This window comes from Bactrocera tryoni, unplaced genomic scaffold (genome assembly GCF_016617805.1).
Source record: "Bactrocera tryoni isolate S06 unplaced genomic scaffold, CSIRO_BtryS06_freeze2 scaffold_64, whole genome shotgun sequence".
Taxonomy (NCBI): Eukaryota; Metazoa; Arthropoda; class Insecta; order Diptera; family Tephritidae; genus Bactrocera; species Bactrocera tryoni.
In genome coordinates, this window is record NW_024396310.1 from 220007 (window position 1) to 243618 (window position 23612).

General features: G+C 37.4%; 2 protein-coding genes across 2 annotated transcripts; one reads left to right on the top strand and one right to left on the bottom strand.

Annotated features, from left to right (window-relative positions):
• Nucleotides 1-6827: 6827 nt before the first annotated feature.
• LOC120781341 (3-hydroxy-3-methylglutaryl-coenzyme A reductase) lies at nt 6828-18547 on the top strand. The gene is made up of 6 exons (XM_040113545.1): nt 6828-7745; nt 14170-14257; nt 14351-14926; nt 15126-16462; nt 16562-16931; nt 17009-18547. The coding sequence occupies exons 1-6, from the start codon at nt 7409-7411 to the stop codon at nt 17085-17087; spliced, it is 2787 nt and encodes a 928-aa protein (XP_039969479.1). The 5' UTR covers nt 6828-7408; the 3' UTR covers nt 17088-18547.
• A 1257-nt stretch (nt 18548-19804) lies between these two features.
• LOC120781342 (ran-binding protein 3) lies at nt 19805-21794 on the bottom strand. The gene is made up of 6 exons (XM_040113546.1): nt 21735-21794; nt 21165-21577; nt 20959-21096; nt 20634-20894; nt 20407-20556; nt 19805-20347 (listed from the first exon to the last, which is right to left on the bottom strand). The coding sequence occupies exons 1-6, from the start codon at nt 21748-21750 to the stop codon at nt 20018-20020; spliced, it is 1308 nt and encodes a 435-aa protein (XP_039969480.1). The 5' UTR covers nt 21751-21794; the 3' UTR covers nt 19805-20017.
• Nucleotides 21795-23612: the final 1818 nt, after the last annotated feature.

Below are 23612 nucleotides of genomic sequence, written 5' to 3' on the forward strand. Positions count from 1 at the left end.
TAAGCGCTTCTCACAGCCTCCTGTCAAGCCATAGCAATTCTCTTGGAACATACTAGTGTGTGCCTTCAAAAAGCTTCTTCTTGCCATTAAAGCTAAGCACATTTACACGCGCTAATAATAAACTAAGCTACATGTGTTTTATTTCCAGATCAAACCAGATCTTGGCACCTTATAACCTAGAAATAATATCAAAATAAATGAAAATGAAATTGAACTTCTGCTTCAACATCCACGACTTGTAAACATATTCACCAAAGCCATAAGCTAAACGGGTCATATGGTTATTGCGCTGGATAATTATATAATTTATTATATATGCACATAAGTATGTATGTATATAAAATTAATGGTCAATTCCCAGAAAAAAACTTTACTTCTTTTTTAAACAATAGTCGAACTTGTGCGAGTTTTTTTTTTACAAATTGCCAAGTGCTTCATTTGCGTTAAGTTCTTTGCAAACGTTGCATGCATCTGTTCCATTTACCGCCTGCAATTTGTTTACATTCGCATAACAATAAAAATAAAGTTACGTGCTTTCATTTCTGAATTAATTTGCAACATTTGCAATTGGCGTAAAATTACGAAAGCAAAAAAACGTGTTTATTTTCATAATTTGTACACTAATTGATTGCTAAGCTGGCACAGGCTTTGATTAATGGTACAGTTTTCGAAAATTTTCCCTGATCGCAAATGCCATTTTTTATTTATCATATTTGTACATACTTACTTATGTAAGTATAAATTATTGATTCTACAGTCGTACTACTTCTCTATTTCGAACTTCTGTACAGCGAAGTTTATTAATAAGGAATTAATTTCCAGAACACTGAAATTTCACTAAATTCATGACCATATCCCTTAAAGCGAATTTTTCTATACTACGATTTTGTTCTACGTGCTTAACTAGAATTTCCATTCGTTTTTAATCTTCGAATAACGAATTATATTTAAGAGTTTTGAAAAGTGTTTCAAAGGTAATCTGTAATTAATAATTGGATGATAAAAATCAATATACAGAATGTCATCGCTTGAAATGTTCGAATCAGTTCTCAGTTCGCAATTGATGTATAGGCTGATAATAAGCAAAATATTCCTGCCATTATTTTTTCCAACTTTTCATTAAAGCCACTATTATTTCTTTTTCTGTTAGTCAGGGCATATAATTCCGAGAAGTTCATCAAAAATCATTTTTTGTAAGAATGTCAATATCTATTGTCTTGTCGTGTCTTCTCATAAGTTTACAGAAAAAAGAAAAACATTGGAATAGAAACCACGCAAATTGAAATGAAATTTGAGTTTTATAATGACTAAACACTATTCCATCAGTGTAAAACTTTTATCAGTGTACATAAATCGAAATTTCCAGAACGGAAGCGAGCGAGCCATTGTTGTACTACACGAACTGATACAGCATCGTCTCCGTAAACTTCACAAATTTCATTAGTGGCTTATGCCATTTTTTATACACAAATTTCAAAATATAGCGAATTTCTTCATTATTTTCACTCATTTTTAAACAGCTGTAACTTTTTTTCAACTTCCCCGAATTTAATTTCTTTTAAATGATGCTTAAAATCTGACCTTTCCAACACTATATGATATGACATAATGTGATTGGTAGTACTGGAGATATACGACCGCAACGACATCTATTGACAAAATACGAAAATACTTTTTCGACTACCCAATATATTGGTTACCATAGATTCATATTGAAACAAAATTTAAGTTTTTGTTATAAAATGATATATTAGTTATTATATCTGACAGCGATTTTCGATTTTTTTTGATGTTATGCTATTTTGTACATTTTAGTAGGCGATTTGTAGTATGTATTTTGAAAATGAGCCGTACTTGGGTTTTTGATGATCACCTCTGCCTCTACTAACAATAAAATTGGGCTCACGTATAATAGCGTGATAAAAATGTGCTTTTATAGTGATATGTAAAATGTAAAAAGACGACCTTTTCAGGGCCTTACGAATACGATAAAGTAAAGACTAAAGATTATTCAAATAGTTGGGTGTTCCAAGATAAGTTTAATCTAGCGAATGTTCCCCGTTTGTTCGGAATTAATGATACGTTAGTTAAAATAACAATAGAGCAATGTAAAAGATCATACTAAATCTTGTCATATTCTTTTATAAAACTCGTAAAAACTACAAAGGAATCAACTTTCACCAAACAGGCTAGATAAAGTGAACAAAGACGATTTCGAAAACTGATCGAACGAGTGTAACCCTCGTATCATTCATTAACCAGTTTAAACAACCGATGGAAAATGTGCTGTAAATAGTTTTTGCTTTTGGGTACTTAATAAAGCAAGTATCCTATTTCAAATAATTTGACGAAATATGAGTACGGGTAACTATGTACATACATATGTATATATGTATGTAGATAATACATAAATTGCCTTAAATATTTTGAAGTTCATAAATAAATGTAAACAGGAACACATTGCCATTACACATTCTATGCATAGCCTGGGCGTTCACAGCTTGCAGCACTGCTGGTGGGAATCCTTGCGTGAATGGTTAACAGCAACCGAGCTGCGAACGCCACAATGAATGCCATGAATACAGTAAATGCACCAAATATCGCACTTATGCACACACACGCACACACATGCAATGTTTGGTATGTTTGTATGTGCATGTGGTTTCGCTTCACTCATAAGCGGCCGATTGATATTTGCCTCACTGATTTATTATTAAATTTGTGTCGCGTTGCGGCTGTCAATCCTTTTACTATAATTCGCTTTCGCTGGCCGTAACTCTTTCATAACTTATATGCTTTTTCATGTTGTTGTGACTCGTATTTAAATAATATTTGTTGTTAATTTTTCACGACGAGACCGTCATTGTGCGGTGTTTAGAGATCCTAGTCACGTTGTAGTTGGATCGCTGCGAAAGACCCAGCGCAATCGACACATAAACATACATACAACCATTTTGTGTTACATAGTTAAATATAATAAAAGATAGATACACTGCAGCGAAATCAACTACTTCTGAACTGCCTTGTAACTAGTACCCACTACAAGTGAAACTAGTCCGGCTTTCCAGTTATATCTTTGCCACATAGGCTTTCGGTTGCCTGTACCGGTCTTACGAGATCTCAATTTCCAAAGTTTCGACAGCAATAAGTCAATCTTAACTAGTGCCAAGAAGATAAGAAATTATCTACTTTTATTTATATTCTTAGGAACATTTTTAACTCCGAAAGCTTTCAAGTCCTTCCTGTTCTCTATTTGACAGTATGAATTGACTAAGGTGACTTCTCTCCCTTCCCGATTCAACATGTTCCATAAATAGCAAAAGTCTATGTTTTACTAACTAGTTTGATTTGAAACTGCAACTAGTCTCTTCCTGCCTAGCTCGCTGTTTTCTCCAGGGTAGCTATGCGGCACTGCATTGAGTAGGCACTTCACTTGAAATAAATTGCTGTGATATCCATAATGATCAAATCATGTGTAGATGCGCTTGTTTGGCGCATAAAAATGTCTGTGAGCACGGCTTCATGAAAGCGTTTCAATGCTGAAATATGGGTGTGACGAAACATTTGAAAGAAATATTTCAATAGCCACGTTAGTGTTGACGATATATGTGTGTAAATATATAAATATTCATAACTGCAAAAACATTAATTCTGCGCCGATATATTGTAGTTTTACAGATAAACTCTCTCCCTTGCAAGCGAGTGACTAAAGTATGATATTTAGTTGATTCTTGTAATGATATTTAATTTGATAGCTGATTTGATCATTGCAATAATTGTTGTAATCTAAAGCATTGATAAAGCCACCACAAGAGGCCAGCACGACAATTACTTACATATGGTATATAGAAAACTAAATGCTTCTGCCATCAATACTTTTTCATTGTTAGCCAATACAAATTATGTTCTCAAATGGTACATACATACATATACCCTAATAAAGTTATTGATGCTCACAAAAGGCAGTGTTAATAAATCCACTCGCCTCATTCGCTGTCTGTTAAATCTGGCAACACTGTCTGCATATTGCTCTGTGCATATGTACTCGCTTTTACTGCAGTAAATTTAATCCTGCAATGTCGCAAAGTCAATTGCTTTAAGCGCCTTACTTATTGCCGTGCAACCATAATCGGTAGCAACGAATTGCCGCTTTATTCCCGTTACACTTTTGCTTTTGTTCTGCGCTATTGTTATCTCTAAAGCTCAAGCTCTACAAGTACATATTGATAATTTTGCATTCTTTCGCATTCCACTACAAAGTCTAGGTTCGGCCTTCTGCTCTGGCTTACAAGCCAAGCCGCTTACAATAAAATGTGCTTGCCAAGCCATTTCAACAGCATCTTGTCCATCTGGGCTATCTTGGCCATTGGCCACTTATAATTGGCAACGAATAATGCCACCAACCACCAAACGTTCCAGTAAATCGACTTCGTTGCTGCTGCAGCGAGGCAAGTGTGAATAATAATACGCGGGCACACATACAAGCATGCAGATATACATATGTATAATGAAACGATGTCAAGCGATGATCGATAAACTATTCAATTGTGATACAGTGTTGCATGCTCCGGCTGCCGTCTGTTGCACGGTGTTGTAAGTTTATAAGTTTTCATTTTTCGATTGTCAGTTTCCGTTGTCCTTGTGGCGGCATGAGTAAAGCATTTTGGGTTAGTGAACTCTTGCAGCACCGTCAATATTCTCACAATCACTTTTAATTATCATTATTTGAGTAGTTGGGCTACGACTGTCGGAAAAAATCACATAGTTCAATTTGCAATTTGCATATGTACATATGTATATGTATACAGATACACACATGCACAAATACATACATAAAAAAATTATTCGGCTTTATGGGAATGTGGCAGCAGCAAAAAAATGGATTACTTTTAATATCCACTTTTTTGGACCGTTTTTAAACTGAGTATATTTAATAAAGGCTTTCCCGCGTGATTTTTAAATATTTTCGGGTTTTCTTTTTTTCCAAATTTTTCAAAATATTGGGTAGTCGAAAAAGTCTTTTCGTATTTTGTCAATGTCGTTGCAGTCGTATATCTTCAGTGCTGCCAATCGCATTGTGTCATACCATATATTGTTGGAAAGGTGAGATTTTAGGCTTCATTTAATTAAAAAAATTTAATTCAGGGAAGTTGAAAAAAAGTTACAGCTGTCCAAAAATGAGTGAAAATAATGAAGAAATTCGCTATAATTTAAAATTCTTGTATAAAAAATAGAAGAAGGAAAAGAAAAAAATTTGTGAAGTTTACGGAGACGATGCTATATCAGTTCGTTTAGCACAACAATGGTTCGCTCGCTTCCGTTCTGGAAATTACGATGTGAAAGATACACCTCGCCCTGGTCGACCTATCATTGAAAAAGTCGATGAAATTATGGAAAAGATTGACCAGGACCGTCACATAAGCTGCCATGACATCGCTAAGGAACTTAACATCCATCATCAAACGGTTTTTAACCATTTAAAAGAGGCTCACTAGAAAAAGAAGCTCGATGTTTGAGTACCACATGAAATTTAATGGACCGAATTAACATCTGCAATTCTTTGCTGAAACGAAATGAAATCGAACAAATTCTGAAGCGAATGGTAACAGGAGACGAAAAGTGGGTCAAGTACGACAAAAATGTGCGAAAAAGATCATGGTCCAAGCGTAGTAAAGCTCAACAAATAGTCGCAAAGCCAAGTTTGACGCCTCGAAAGGTTATGCTGAGTGTTTGGTGAGATTGAAAAGCAATCATCCACTATGAGCTGCTCTAATCTACATAGTCGAACGATTGATTCTACATTTTACTGTCTACAACTGATGAACTGATCAGCAGAAAGGACTTCGTCTTCCATCAGGACAGTGCTAACCACACACATCTTTGATGACTCGGCAAAAACTTGGAGAGCTTGGCTAGAAATTTTCGATGCATCCACCATATAGCCCTGACCTTGCACGATCGGACTACCATTTGTTCGGTCAATGCAAAACTCCCTTAATGGAGTAAAGTTGGCTTTAAGAGAAGCCCGTGAAAATTACTTGTCCCAGTTTTTCGCCGAGAAACCAGAAAAGTTTTACACTGATGGAATAATGTCTCTAGCGGAAAAATGGTACATTTTTGGTTCATTAAAGTTAATTATAAATATAAAAAATAAGTTGAAGTTTGATTAGAAATGCGAAAAGACTTTTTCGACTATCCAATTTGTACAAATATTCCATTCTTTCATAGAATTATAACGTCTTCTTTTACCTTTTTTAATTATTCCAAATTTTTCGCATATTTTTCAACTATGAGCGCAAGATTTTTTGCATTTTATTGAATTTTGCTCCGTGAAACTAATTTTTAAATAATATTTCAAAAATAAGTGTGTTTATATAGTTATTGACAGTATAAAAACGCGAGGTGTTCAAAATCGATCGGTAGGATAACCTCGGTTTTTAGCTTTAGTATTGTAAGAGTTCTTGAGAACCTTAACAACGTCAAGATCTTTTTTCTTACTTAAGCGCTCTATTGTAATGATTTGCTTCTTCCTTACCACTGCACCCTCATGTTGATTTATGAAGTCACTCAATAGTTGTCGGCAATTTAGCTTCTGTGGAAAGTAATGATTGCATTACTAAACAGTGTTTCGTCGAATCAGCTCAAATCGAAAATTTTTCATACACACCAACACTACTTCCATATTTGCTCATATATGTATGTACATATTTATGTAAATACATATGCGATGCAAATTTACTATCTGATAGAACCAAGTATAAAATAAAGCTCGATTCAATCATTTGCTTAAACTAATAAAAACCTTATTTTTATCTTTTTGCAGATCTTCGTTGACTGAATCTTGCAACTATAAAATCAAACTATTAACAATATTAAGCAGATATTGGCGAAAAGTGTGGCAGAACATCACCTGCCTGTGAAAAACGAATAGCAAATACGCAGCCACTCGAAATTGCACGCCAACATCCAGCGCACTCACGCTCCACACCTCGCCCCTGCACACATACATACATACGCACACATGTGGAACGTTGCAACAGCTGCGCTAATCCATTAGAGGCAACGTATGTGATTGACTGACAACTAAAACTAAAATATTTATTCATCAATTGCGATAATTTGTTGTTTTCAACAATTTCCTACCGCGCCTCCGTAAACGCCGTTACATATACATACATATTTAACTTACCTGGCGTTTTGCTTTTATTGGAATTTACTGTTATTGTTTTTACTGTCAGCGGCATATACAATACGCATTGTTGCAGCAATTTTGTGATTGCAAGTTACGACGGCAACAACAACAACAACAACAAGAGCAACGCGTCTCAACTTCAGGAATTTCTATTCAGAGTACACATTTCGCACATCGCCGCCAAAATTGTGCTTAAACCGGAGATTCGTCGCCAAAATGATAGGACGTCTATTTCGTGCACACGGTGAATTTTGTGCTTCCCATCCGTGGGAGGTTATTGTGGCGCTACTCACGCTGACGGCATGCATGCTGACAGTTGACAAGCAAGCCGGTGGTGGCGGCGTCGGCGCCGGCGTTGCCTCCATGGCGGCGTCGTCGGCAACATCCAGTCGACATCGTCCCTGTCACGGTTGGAGTCAGTCGTGTGACGGTCTGGAAGCCGAGTACAATGCCGCCGACGTGATACTGATGACGATTGTACGCTGCACGGCAGTGCTTTATTGCTACTACCAGTTTTGCAGCCTGCACAAGCTCGGTTCCAAGTACATTCTAGGTGAGTACCTACACGATGCGGGAGTATGACAATTTTATGTTGAGGGACAGTTAAATTGCAAGCAAACCTTTGATTTTGGGAAAGTTATCATACATATTTCATAGCACATTTTTATACCCTGAACAGGGTACATTAAGTTTGTCACGAAGTTTGTAACACCCAGAAGGAATCGTCGGAGACCCTATAAAGAATATATATAAATGATCAGTATGTCGAGCTGAGTCGATTTAGCCATGTCCGTCTGTCTGTCCGTCCGTCTGTCTGTATATATACGAACTAGTCCCTCAGTTTTTAAGATATCGTTTTGAAATTTTGCAAACGTCATTTTCTCTTCAAGAAGCTGCTCATTTGTCGGAACGGCCGATATCGGACCGCTATAACATATAGCTGCCATACAAACTGAACGATCGGTATCAAGTTCTTGTATGGACAACTTTCACATTTGACAAGATATATTCTCGAAATTTGGTATATATTATTTTCTAAAGCAACAATGTAATCTCCGAAGAAATTGATCAGATTGGTTGACTATAGCATATAGCTTCCATACAAACTGAACACATAGTTACTAACAGCAATGCACCTGTGAAGGATATTGAGCATCGGTGCAACGAAGTTAACGTTTTTTCTTGTTTTAACCTACAATTATAAACAAAACTGGAAGGGCAAAGTTCGGGTGCAACTGAATATTTGATACTCTTGCAACTTGCAAAAATCGAAGCCAGTCAAACACTTTATGGTGTAAAACCAATCATAAAGTGTAAAGTCAGCCGGATGTTCGAAAATCCTGATAATAATTATCTAGAGGTTATATAGGGGGTTTTCGCACAAATTAATTTATTTTTGGCACAAAGATACACTGTTATGAATAAATCACTCTCTCTTATTTTCATTGGGATACCTCACATTTTGGCCGATATATGCGGTAATAAGCTACCTGGAAGTTTAAAAATCTTTATATTAGGTATATAAAGGGAAGGGAAGGGCTAAGGGAAGTATATGTTCGATTCAACGCATTTTTGACATACAAACAAACCATTATAAGGGAAGGATTATTTCACACATTTACCGATATTTTTGATCAAAAGTCAACTGTAGGTACCGGTCTAAATATTCCGTACCTTTAACAGTTTTTATTTAATCGAATTTTTGGTCATAAAATGGTGCACACCAAAGCCACACCAAATTTCATCAAGATATCAATATTTTTACTCAAGTTACAGCTTGCACGGACGGACGAATGGACGGACAGACAAAGAGACAGTCAACCGGATTTCAATTTTTCTCGTCATCTTGATCATTTATATATATGTATATAACCCTATATCTATCTCGATTAGTTGTTGGTGTTACGTACAACCGTTAGGTGAAATATAATACTCTGTAGCAACTGGTTGCAAGAGTATAAAAACCGCAGCTTCGTTTAATTTCTCGGGGATCAACAAGTCATGGACAAAATTGTTCCATTTCAAATGTATTCATATCACAGTGAACATTAGAACACCCTAGGTAAGAAGAAAAAATTATCAAATAAAATCATGCACAACCCTTAAATTTTCTCTCCAACCCTCCTAAATATCCTTATATTGCCCAAAATGCAAAATATTAAGAAATCAGACAAACAGCTGACATAAAGGAATTAGGTCTTCTAAAGTAAAGGTAGAATAGCAATACCGAAGATACGATTATAAAGGTATAAAACTGTGATCAAATTGAAAGGTGAATTTTGTCCATTTAATTTCTTTCAAAGTAGTCCCCTCCCGCTGCAATACACTAATGCCAACGAATTTTCCAGTCATCATAGCACTTGAAAAAATCCTCCGTCATGATGGCCATCAGAGACTTCTTCGATTCAGCTTTTATATCCTCAATTGAGTTAAAACGGTGTCCTCGGAGTGGTGATTTGCTGAATAGCCCGAAGTTACACGAAGCTAAATCAGGCGAATGCGGTGGTTGTGGCACGATATTAGTTGAAAATGTGGCGAAATGATCACGAATAACCAAAGCAGTTTGAGATAGTGCATTATCGCAGTTCTTTGTTCAATAAATTCAGACATAATAAAAATCGAAGAATTCACTTTTAGAGCCTCACAAAACGACGCGTATCTCAAATACTAATGAATATTTTGAGGTGAAATTTAGCATAGACGTCACCAACAGTACAACCAACTTACAGAAAAAAAACTTATCAATTCGAAAGCACGCGAAGTATAAATTAAACATTTTATCACGGTAGTGGTATAGAATAGGATAGATGAGATATCCCTTAACTGCCTGATATACTTAGGAGCGCTCGAACAGAGAGCGACAAATCGAAGAGGACTTCAATTTTGCATTTAATACTCTAAAGCTTTTTCTGACATGTTTTGTTTTTTTGCATACTAAAAGCATTGCTGTGGCGGCCGTAGCGACAATTTCGGAATTTTTTATTAAAGAAATAGCTTTATTAAATTATCATTAATAAATTCAAGGTATACGTCATTGAAAAGTAAGTATAATCTACTTACGGTTTGATTCGTAGCATTGAACATATTTACTAAATGGCATCATTTAGCACTATTACGAGATGTGTATTCCGTTATACTATGAATACGTGCTAGAGATCACAATTAATTGCGTGCAATATTCACATAAATATATTATAGTGCATATAGAGTGCGCACCTCATCGATATTAGTATTTGATTCATTGGTTATTGACCAAAATAACGACCACCAACGAGATTATTCATTTGTTTACCCGTGCTCTTGGAAGAATTGGCGAAAATTCGCATGCTTGAACGACACTTAAAGTGCCCTTAAAGCGATTGTGCTCTTGTTCACCTAGATTTGGGAGGTAACCACAGTTCAATGCTTCGCTGACAATGGTAAGGCTGCGGTGCTTTTATTTGCAGTTATTAAATATCGACGCACATGCGCAGTTTCACAATACCTTTAATAGTATAGTATTCAATAGTAATTGTTTTTGTTTGCTGTTTTGACCGTCAACATTGAGCGATTGAACATTGGCCTCGAAAAGTATGATTGAGGTGTAAAATTTGCACTACTGACTGACTGTTTGAAGAATATATAGCACTCAGATAGACAGCCAAACGGACGAACGGATGAACGGATGCACACGCAGTCGCTAGCTGGCCTATGGCTATCTAATGCTAACCTTCAACTTAAACTGCTAAACACTATTTATGCGGAATTTGCCGTTTCGCTTGAGTTTTACACGCAATAATTTGTTTTGAGCGCGCTTTTTCAGTTTCGATATACAATCGGCGACTACTTGTTGGTCATAATCATACCAACATCACTACATACATACATACTTATGTTTTGAACATATTAATTCATTTTCATATGTATGTATGCATTCCATACACAGTGGCTGGCTGCGCTTAGAAACCGAAATGTTTACTGTACATAGGTGTAGCTTTCGCAAATTACAAGTGCAAGTGAGTTAATGCTAATAGAATGAGCTAACATTGTCTCAAAAGGCACATATGTGGATGTTTAAACATAAAATATGATGTCAGCGTTGAGGAGTTTTGCTAGATCTATGCTTTAACACTGAACCAAAAGTGAAATTATTTAGCCACGAAGAGCGCGAAACTCTTTACCTGAAGCTTAATTTCCCGGCTTGTGGCACTACCTAAAAAATTATATAAAACTACGGTTATTAAAGTTCATATTCTTATTGGACTCCGCTCTGAGAATGCTGTAATATTTGTTGAACAATTTTCTAAGTTTTGATTTATGTGAGTTCGTTTAGTTAGCGACAGAAAACCTTAGTCCATTTTCCGTTTCAATGTCCATGCAAAAACCTCAGTTAACTTACACACACATACATATGTACATATGTGTGTACATATATGTAAGTGCATGTATAGTTTCTAAGCATGCACTGTTGTTGCGATTAATAACGCATGTTCAAGCGCGAATTCGCAAATCAATTTAATTGCAGTTACGTGCCGTATGGTAAATGTTCGTACGTGTGTGCGTGTGTGCGTGTGTGTGTAAGGCGTTTTCACTTGCGTCGTTTTATTGCCACCAAAAGTGGAATATTTTAGTGAAACGACATTTTTAAAAGTGCGCACAGCAGCTCACCAGCCAGCATAGATATCCACTAAATTTGCTGTAAACTTCACACCGAAGGCCGTTTAACGTTCGCGCTCGTGTTTTAATGATCTCTCAAATTATTTTACTGCTGCATTGAAAGGAAAGAATTAACAATGCCATTTAGTGCTCGTCAAACTGTTCAACTGTCAATGCAATTAACATTCGCCTTTGCCTCTGCTGCTGTAGTCGATGGGGCTGCAGCGTTCGCAGAGCTTCTGCGCCGCAAAAAGCATAAAAACGGTTTGCATAAAACAACAGTTGCTAATACCTTGAGTTCTTTATTGAAGCAAGCGCAAGTGGCTCAGCATATTCTAGAATGTGCCACACATCTGTTGCCATAATCTTGGCGTGGCAAAAATCCCATAGGCACACATACATACATATACAGTCTCTTTTAGTCTATAGGTCCTTTAGGCTACATATACTCTATATATCCATTTTGCTGAATTCTTTAAGAAAGTGGTATTTGTTTAATATTAACGGTTACAAAGTATGTATAAGTATAGCATACATACTATACATACATATGTATGTATAGTATATTTAAATATTGTATAAATGCATGTAGGTAGGTATGTATATATGTATGTATGTATGTATATATATAGACGTACTTTGTTTTATATGTTTCCTAAATACGGTGACAGCAAATAACAATAGAAGCTTTCCGCTGATTTATGGTTAATCGCAAGATGTACCAGTGTGTGTGTGTGGCCCGTGTGTGCATTACGTTCATTGGTAATATCCATTAAGGCACTCCATAATTCAATGAGATTCTCAACATTCGAGTTGGCGACTGGCGCGCTGTTGTTAACTCGGCTATAATCGCGTAAGCGGTGTCTACGCCAATAAAGAAGAAGAAGAAGAGTTTCCGGTAAACATTTTATCAGTGCGTCTAATCCTTACGAAAGAAGATTAAAGTGTCTAAAGTTTTAATTTTAAGCAGCTTTTTTTCGCTTCTGAAGAGTTAGCTCTAAACAAGGTCCTTCGTAGATATTTCAGTTATGTATGTATATATTATCCACTGGAAGAAGTTTTCACACATTCGTTTCGATTGATTTAACGGACAACGTTCGGTCTGTTTAACGTGGATACCTGCTGACTACAGCCTTACCCCACGGCGCTCAAAAGTACAGCGGATCAAATCAATGAGTTCGCATGAGCTGGTTGGAGCGAAATCCAAAGGCTCCGGTACATCGAGCATTCTATAATTATATACACCCAGTGCTCTACCCCCGCCCCACAAAAACCACAAGATTGGTGCCTCTGATGCAAAAATGCATTCCGAGGCCAATGACCCGTAAGCACAAAACCCAGACTCAGACAAAATCTGAAGTCTGGGTTACCCTCAACAACTGCCCTTAAGCAGCATTGCCACCGTTTTTTCCGTCGATATGTCCACCTCCACACATAAACCCCAAGTATTTACAATCTCTAAGAGATGCCCTCTCGCCCGCTCTAGCTCAGGCCACGAGCGTCTTTCGACTAGAAGAAGAAGGTCGTCCGCATACGCATAACACTTACAGAGTGGCTAGAGCTGCCCAAACAAAGAGTCCATCATAAGGTTCCTAAAATATGGACCATAGATAATACCTAACGGGCAGCCACGAAGCACTCCAATCTCCACACTCCCATTCATGCCGAATAGAGACTCCTCGCTGTTCGAAAAGTAACTCTTCCAAAGGGTAAATTCCGGTCAGCCCAGCTCCACCAGCCATTGCACCACTCGATCCCAGCTTAGGTAGTCCAACGACCCCTTGAAGTCAGCAAATATGCCAAGGACATACTTTTGACATTCTCCAGAACGACATTCTGGACATGAAACCAAGCATCCTCTATACTGCGTCCTTTCCTGAACTCATACTGCCTGTCCGACCACATAGCCCGTGTTAGCTCCTGAAGCCATTCCACCATAACTTTTCCAAGTACTGGGAGGAGACTAATGCCCCGATAAGAACGAGGATCACTCCTGATCTTATCAGGGGACTTCAGAAGAGGAACAACCTTATTTAAATGGACAGACCAAAATATTCGCACCGTTTTAAGGGTAATATGTTTTTTAGAGTGTCAGCTTTCTCGATCATCCTAATTTTATCGTCATCCACATCACTTTGTGTTTTTTTTTTAGCTCTTTCGTCACCAATAATCTTTGGTGCATAACATAGAAAACTATTTTGGGTATACCCTAGTGTGCATTTATTCCATTTGATATAACAAATACCTGTTACCTCAACATAATATTCGCAATCACATTTCGCATTCAGCGTGCGCCGACCATTCAATTAATTGAGCCATTTATAATAAATTTTACTTCACAGGAATTGCTGGACTATTTACGATCTTCTCTAGTTTTATCTTTACGACGACAATAATAAAGTTCCTTGGCAGTGATATGTCCGATTTAAAGTGAGTAAAGCAATAACCAATCATACAATGTAAATTGATATTAGCAATTGAATTATTAATTAATAAAATTACATATTTTCCTGATGCCCCCAGAGATGCACTGTTTTTTATGCTCCTGGTTATTGATCTCACAAATTCTGGCACACTCGCGCAATTGGCGCTCTTCGGCACGAATCAGGCCGAAGTGACGAATAACATAGCGCGTGGCTTAGAATTACTGGGACCGGCCATAACCTTAGATACGATTGTGGAGACGCTTGTAATTGGTGTGGGAACGCTGTCGGGCGTGCAGCGTCTCGAGGTGCTGTGCACATTCGCCGTTATGTCGGTGATAGTGAATTATGTGGTCTTTATGACCTTCTATCCAGCCTGTTTGTCGCTGATACTCGACTTGTCACGCAACGGCATGGACATGTCGTTAGTGCGCGCTAAGGCCAAAGACTCCATACTATTGAAGGCGCTGAACGACGAGGAGCAGAAGACGAATCCGGTAGTGCAACGCGTGAAAATCATAATGACCACCGGTCTGATGGTTGTGCACATCTACAGTCGCATCGTCTTCTCGAACAGTGAATACGAGACGGTGGATAAGAAATTGACGCCGCAATTGAATTTGAATGCGAACAGCAGTCGCACGGAGTCGGGTGAAATTACGGATATGATCATCAAGTAAGTATACCACTTCTGTTGAAGTGATGTAATATCAAAATGAGGCTGTACATTTTCTTTACATTTTGCACTGCTTCCGCCGGTTTTGGCGAAGTGGTTTCTTTGACTCCACGTTTTCTTACAATTACTTAACATAACATGCATTCCAATTTAATGAGTTACAAATCTACATTCTCTGCCTTACTCTCTCTCTCTCTAGATGGCTTACTATGAGCGCTGACCAGATTGTCATACTAATCTTGCTCATTGCTTTGGTGGTGAAGTTCATCTTCTTCGAACATCGACACGAGCTGCGCGATCAACTGCGTCAGTCCACAGTCGCCCTTGCGGCGAAAACTTCCCAAACTCAAGCCTTGAACGAAGTCGATGAGGCCGCCATAGTTTCGCCGATGCTTGCCACTGTCGACGACTCGAGTCAAACCGAAATTGTTGGCTCGCTGCCCGAGCTCATTGTTACGCCTCCCGGCGCCAACTTACGCAGCCATCGCGCCCCACTATTCACCATCGAGGAGCAAAATCTCGTTAATGCATATACACAAACCGATAGCATAACCGATGTAAACCAATTGCTGCCACTGGTGAAGAGTCAGGTCGAGCCACGGCCGCCCCGCTCACTCCAAGAATGCCTACAAATTATTCAATCCACCGAAGAGGGCTGCAACGCTGCCAACCTCACCGATGAAGAAATCACTTTAGTCGTTAATGGCGCCAGTCAACACTGCCCCTTACACAATATCGAATCTATACTGGATGACCCGGTACGTGGTGTGAACTTACGTAGGAAAATAATTTTTGAGCGTGCCAAAGTACCAGCGGAACGTATGGATTGCCTACCCTATCTGCACTTCGATTACCGCAAAGTGATGAACGTCTGTTGTGAGAATGTCATTGGCTACGTGCCCATACCGGTGGGCTATGCCGGTCCACTATTGCTAGATGGCAACAAATATTTCGTGCCCATGGCAACCACCGAAGGCGCACTGGTCGCTTCTACCAATCGGGGCTGCAAAGCACTCTCGGTGCGCGGCGTCATTTCGCATGTGGAGGATGTGGGCATGACGCGCGCACCCTGCGTGCGCTTCGGCAGCATTTCACGCGCTGTGGAGGCGAAAAATTGGATTTACAATGAAAAGAACTATAAAAAGATCAAGAGCGAATTCGATTCTACATCGCGTTTTGGTCGACTGAAGGAATGCCTGATCGCAATCGATGGTCCACAGCTGTACATTCGTTTTGTGGCGTTGACAGGCGATGCCATGGGCATGAATATGGTGTCCAAAGGTGCTGAGATGGCGCTGAGATGCATTAAAAAGGAGTTCCCCGACATGCAAATCATATCGCTGAGTGGCAATTTCTGTTGCGACAAGAAACCGGCAGCAATCAACTGGATCAAGGGTCGCGGCAAATGTGTGGTAACCGAGTGCATCATACCGGCTCAAACCCTGCGCACTGTACTGAAAACGGACGCCAAAACCTTGGTGGAGTGCAACAAATTGAAGAACATGTCCGGCAGCGCTATGGCGGGCAGTATAGGTGGTAAGTAAAAGATAAAATACTTCTTTCTAATAAATCCACAAACCATTTTTCTATTAAATTTCCCACTTATTTTGCATTTATATTCGTACTTTGTCGCAGGAAACAACGCACACGCAGCCAACATGGTGACGGCCGTTTTCCTAGCCACCGGTCAAGACCCCGCACAAAATGTGACATCTAGCAATTGCTCCACCGGCATGGAATGCTGGGGCCCGAACAATGACGATTTATACATGACCTGCACGATGCCTTCATTGGAGGTGGGCACCGTTGGCGGCGGCACCGGCCTGCCCGGTCAGGGCGCATGCCTGGACATGTTGGGCGTGCGAGGCGCTAATCACGCGCATCCCGGCGAAAATGCCAAGAAACTGGCACAAATTGTGTGCGCCACAGTGATGGCGGGTGAAATAAGTCTGATGGCGGCGCTGGTCAATAGTGACCTAGTTAAGAGTCACATGCGTCACAATAGGTGAGTACAATGCAAACGCCAACAATATTGTGTGTGTGTGTGTGTATGTGTGCTTATTTTTGCTTTCGCATTCACAGGTCTTCCGTGGCTATCGCAGCAGGCAGCAAAGGAAGCGCTCTAAATGTAACGGTTTCGAGTTGCAGCAGCATCAGCTAAGGCCCCGCGCATAAATCCCACTTGTTAACCCAACAGTTGTTATTCAAATCACATTATTGTGCAAACATCAGTGGTACGCACAAAACTCGTTGAAAAGCACAACGGCAGCGCTGACTGTGGTCATCTGAAGAGCGATTGCGAAGTGCGATTGTGCAACAAAAACAAAAAAACCATTCTCCACTATCGCTTGAACAATGTATCTACGAAACTATATAGAGGTGTTGAGCGCTGGCTGCTGTAACATAGGAAAGCAAACTCTCTAACGCATTTACAACCTTCACACATACAGACATACATATATGGGAGCAGGCATTAAAGTAAGAATCACGTGCAGCAAAAAAATTGATAAATGTTTGCAAGTAATGCTTTAACGCGTGTAGTATGCAAATTACTACATATTTACATATATATGTATATAATATATGTACTTTATGAAAAACCGAAAACAGATCATTTATATCACTAAGAAAATCCAAACCTAGTAGTTTGTTAAATTTGCAACGACAATTGAATATATACATATATGACATATAAATAAATTATATAATTAGATAGCAGTGAAGTGCAAAGATCTGCACCGATTAGCTCATACAAAGTTCACAAAGCACCAAACGGCTGAATGCATTGGCAAAAAAGTAAACAAAAACAGAATGCATAGAGTTTTACTAGCTAGACGCATTTAAAAACTTCAACAAAGCTAACCTGTCAACTAAATGTAATGCTCCATGAAACACACGTATATTCGACCCCACACTGGCAACATCGGAGCCCTACATCTTGTTTGCCTTTGGAGTCTTGAGTTCATAAAACAGGTGCATGGGCCAGTCGGCGCTGTTCTAATTCACACACACACATATATACAAACAAAACATACCCATATACATACATATGACTATTTATTGTAAGCGCATACACATGTACCCGCCATTTGTATCCGAATACCTGCTCCTTTCCAGCGGAAGCCTTGCATACGTTTTGCGATCGTTTATGCTCGTTGCAATTGACCATTATGCTTTCTAATTTATTAATATGGCGAAAATCGTTTCAAGTTATTTTTATTTTATGTTCAAAATAGAGGTTTTTTTCCTTATTTTTGGTTTTATTTAATTTAAGCATTCAAACATATACAAAAAAATAAATAAATTGTAGAAAGTATTTTAAGTCATATTAATTATTTCTTATAAGGTTGTAAAATCAAATGATTTAACTTATTAATATACAAATTATGTAAGATGTTTAGGAATATCATGTAAAAAGCGTGTAACTTCTTATAGCAAATAATTGTCGATAAATTAAAATGTGTCAATTCGAATTAAATAAATATGTATATATATAATTTTTTTTTTATGCTTATCGAGCCAAGGAAATTGCATGCCCTTAATTATACATCTATAATGTTCGCTTGTGCAATAAATATACCCTCTTTGACACCCAGTGTGGTGAAAAATTTTAAACTTCAAGTAGTGATGTTATATTGTATGCAGCATTTGTTTAGTGCATATACATACATACTATACATATAAAAATGAGTAGTGTAGACGACTAGAAGAGTTGATGAAAATAAGAAGAAAATCAATAGATTGTAATAGAATACATATTTTTACTATTAAAAAAATAACAAAATGCATTTTCGATCTTTAAAAGTGTTTGCGAAATGTTTCACGGTAAGTAAACGGAATGACTCGGTAAGTAATCGATAATTTGTTGCTTTAAATGTGAAGCTTTAGTTGTTGCTATTAACATGAAGCACGTAATTTGTGTAAATTCGCAATCCACCAACAGCCGACGTCAACAGAGCCAACAAAACTCACTCAAATTCCAAGCGACTGTTGAATTTAATGACGACCTTTTCAGCGCAGAAATACAGTGGACAGTGGTAGGTATATTTTTAACTATCGAGCTGGGAACCATATCAGAATACCTCCTCTGGGTTCGTACCACCTTCCTGCGTAAAGGAAACGCTTAACAGAAACCACGCTCATCTTCCAATTTCTAGATTATTAGCAATCAGTAGCAGCTTTAGGTTGACGCATACTTGTAAACCACGTAGAAAATCTTCAAAGAAAAATAGAATCAAAGTAAAGTGCTTTCAATGCCATTTGTTCCGCGCATACGTGTTCCGTAATGAATAAAATTACCAGTTGTTATTGTTATGTAAGGAACAGAAATCTAAATTTATTTCATTTTATTTGCTTCTTCTTTCAAATGCTTTTCAAATATTCTTTGTTTTCAACTTTGCTTTCATTTATACTACAATTCATTATTAAAAATATATATAAACATATTATTGTTGTAGTTTATATGCAGAGCACAAATGTATGGAAAATCGGTAGGTAGCTTAATAATAGAAAATAAATGAAATATCCCACACATAAAGCACATGCAATTGAGAAATGATATGATTGGAGATTTGCATTTTTTGTATGTTTGGTATGTAAAACCATAAATTAAATTTATGCATATGAAAAACGTTTTTGAATTGCAAATTCGCAAAACGCCTACAAAAAAATTTATAAATTATGGTATTCACTGATAAATTTAATTATAACTCAGCAACATTGCATATTTTGGCGCTGAGCTCGACCTCTTTCCTACCGCCTACTAACTATCTAGTAAATATTTATAAACTGTAGTGTATAACTGCCAGTTGGATCTAGAAAACATTTCTACTGCGCTGTGTAATTCGTTGTTGTTTATACGGTACAAAAGAAATCAATGCATTTAGCCATAACCGTCACTTTATCAGTTTTTCGTTTAATTTGGACATATTGAGTTTTTTAAAATTCATTAGCAGGATTTATGCAGTCCATGTTGTGTGCATTCAATTTTCAAATCTTCAAATACTTATTATATTTTTTTTCTTTTCCAAAATATAAATTAAGAGTTTATTATTTATATTACTTTTCTTTTTGTTTTATAAAAACGGTGTATTAGTTCTTTCCCTCATTAACCAATGGCTTTTTGGGACTTGGCTCTGTGCAATCTTCGTGATCTGGTACAGCGGTGGCTTCAGCTTCTTTTGCCTCCTCTTCATGATTGGCTGTTGATCCTATTCCATTTTTCGTTTCTGTCGGCGCACGGCATTCTTCTGGATGTGATATTTTTCGGAGTTCAATTCTCTCTAATAATTCTTTATGCAGTAGCGTCATGTCCGCCGGACGCCCCATCACTAAAAATATTTTGATTTTACCAGTATTGTCCATTGCAGTAAGGCGCAGTGATTTGTTGCTTGGACGTTGAGCCACCATACCAGCCCAAACCTAGAAACATTAACGACATTATATAATAACTTTCGCTAGAACCTTAATTCGATTCTCACTTTTGTATTAAGCAAAAGGCGCAGATTGCCCGATGTACGAAACACAACACGAGAGCATTCTTGCTCATTTTTAGAGTCATTCAAACGAAGGCTGCCACGCCCGCGCTCCTCCCAGTTGCTGTTGACGAAGGCAAATAACTTACAATTTACCTATATTTTAGGGAAAATTATATCATATTAAAATAGTAAAGGAATATGTGGCAGTTTTAAATTTTTGAAACACTTACATCGACAATGTTTATTTCATTCTCTTCGCCTGTGAATGTTTCCACCTCCTCGTATTTGCGCTTTTGAGCACGACTTTCTTCGTATTCGCGCGCTACATCAGTTAGTGTCTTTGTTTCATTCTCTTTTGGCGTGGCACCTTTGTCAGACTCCACTGCCTTTGCTGCATTTTGTATAACACTCGAAAACAACAATTCTCCAGTTGTAGAACAGCTGGCCTCGGAATTGTCTGCTTTCTGTACACCATCAGGATTGATATTCTCCTTTATAGCAAAAAAATTCAAATCAATTATAATCAATACATAAATGTAACTCAAGAGATCTTACACCAACAACACGTTCATGCACATTTTGTCCAAAAACAAAACCTGATTTTTCCACCAGCGGCATAGAACTTTTGGCCGCGGCAAAAAGATTTGATCGCTCGAGACCATTTTTGCGAAGCAAGCTTAAAGGATCTGACCGCTTAACAAACAGAAAATGTACAATTCAATTAGTGTGAAATGTTAACATTATGAATAAATTTTGCTTACTTCATCCGGTTCATCATCGTCTGTCGACTTCTTCTCCTCCGTCGCCTTGTCATTGGCTGGTTCGCCTCCTACAGCTCCTTCTGCAGCATTTGAATCATTTTCTGTGCTCTCCTCCTCCTCATCGTCCTTCTGTTCCCGCATGAAAGGATTATGATTGGTTGTGCTACTTACAGAGTCCTCTTCGTCATCACCATTATTACTAGTAGCTGTTGAATTGGAAATCGAATTTGCATTCACATTGGCAAGCGAATTGTTGTTGCTGTTGCCCAGCGCTGCGGCACCCAAAACTGACGGACCAAGTACTGACGGTCGCAATACTCCCGAACGTATAACCGGATTTACACCACCGCCAGTTAACCTCGATGACTGCAGAATTGAATCGCTACCAAGACTGTTTGATTCGTTGGAGGTATCTAAAATATTACAAACGAAACGTGTAATTGCCGGCTTACACTTCCAGAAATTTTCTATAATTTTTCAAATGATCTTCTTAAATACATGGCTCTTAACTGCATTGTTTCGCACTAATATATTTCTATCCTTCACTTTCTATTCGATCCTTATACGTACCATTATTCTCAGACATTTTTATTGTATACTTTTTAAGCTAATAGAATTTATTAAAAAATTGAAATGAATGAAAGTCTTTTCGAGTTTTTGCAAATTAAAATGCTGAATTGTCAAACTTCGTCGAGAAGGAAGCCAGAAAAAGCGTATGCAAAATGTCAAGACAAAGCAAACGAGAAAAAGCCGTTCTACAATATTGCCATATCAGAATAAAGTTTAACGAAAATAACAGCTGGCCAATTGGACTATATGACCAATTAGATTTATTAAAAAATTAGAGAATTTTCTAAAGTCGTCTAAATATATATATATGTATACCAGTGGATCCGGTCACGCGTTGCTGTGGTATACATTTTATACTATTATTCATATAATAAACTACTTAATACAGTGAAATTTTATTTATGAATAAAGGCGAAAACGTTTTTGTCGGTATAAGAATGCAGGGGATTCAGGCAAATTAATAGATTGTACTTAATAAACATCAAAAAATTGTGGGACCGGCCAATGTGCATGGTTAATGGAGATGTCCACTTAATAGAGCTATCTTCTAAGTTGGTTCGAACTGGACACAGTGTGCTAAATTTTACGAAAATCTGTTCAGTAGTTTAGGAGTCCCTCGCTGACAAACAACGTGACACGTACTTTTTATTTATAAAGATAGAGAAGATATAGATGTATGGTATGCATTTATTCGTAAGGACACGGAGAAGCTTCGATTTTAATTGACGATTATTTACAAAAAGAATTGTCTGTCAGTCAGTTATCCTAAATTTATAGTATTTATATCTCTATTAAAAAAATAAATAAATATTTTAATAAATTGAAAAGTTGTTGCATTTCTGAAAAAAAAATTTTATTATTATAAAATTTCTTGGGCAATAATCCATGTCAAATTTGATGAATATATCTTGTCAAATAAAAAACTGCATATAAAGACTTCATTTTAAGGGATCGTCTCAGTGTGACCCTTCGAAAAATCACTGATTTTCGCGATTTATTTTTCAATGTTGAAATCCGTTGTTTTGATAAATAAATGCATTCATGACGAATACAAAATGATATTTTTATGTTTATTTATTGGGGGTTAATAGTTTAGAAAAATGTTAAAATGACTCATAAAAAAGGTCCTGTACGATGTCCACGATTACGGCCGCAATATTGATCTAAAACAAAAATTTCAAAAATATTATTCATCTGTAGGAAAGTCGCTATCGCGCTATGGAAACTTTTTTTCTTTTAAAATTTGACAAAATAACGGCAATTTGAACAAAAAGTATCGAATTTGGCATTTTTTTCGTAAAAATAATAGAAAGATTTCAAAAAAAAGTTTCCATAGCGCGATAAAGAATTACGTTAGAAATATTCTCTTCAAATTGGAACTAGATATCTTTAAGAGTGGAAACCGTTTTGAAAAACACCATTCTAAGAAAAACGCGTTTAAAGGTTGGAGTTCCCCACTCTGTTCCCTTTCTACAAGAAACGCTGTAGCGATCGTTATAATTTGATTTTTGATTTCAAAATTTAAGAGAATATACATTATATATATATTTATACAGTATATAGTAATATCCGATAATGCAACAAAAAAAATCGATTTTTCATACATATATGCTGTAGTAACCCGATATCGGTGGTTCAGACAAATGAGCAACTTTTTAGAGAGGAAAGAACATATGCAAAATTTCAGATCGATATTTCAAAAATTGAGGGAATAATTCGCGTAATTCAAATTGATGGATAGACAAATGGACATGACTAAAACGACTCAGTTCGTCACACTGATCTTTTATGTATTGTATTTTATAGGGTCTCCGACGTTTTTTTCAGGGTTTTACAAACCTCGTGGCAAACTTAATATACCCTGTTCTGGGATAGACA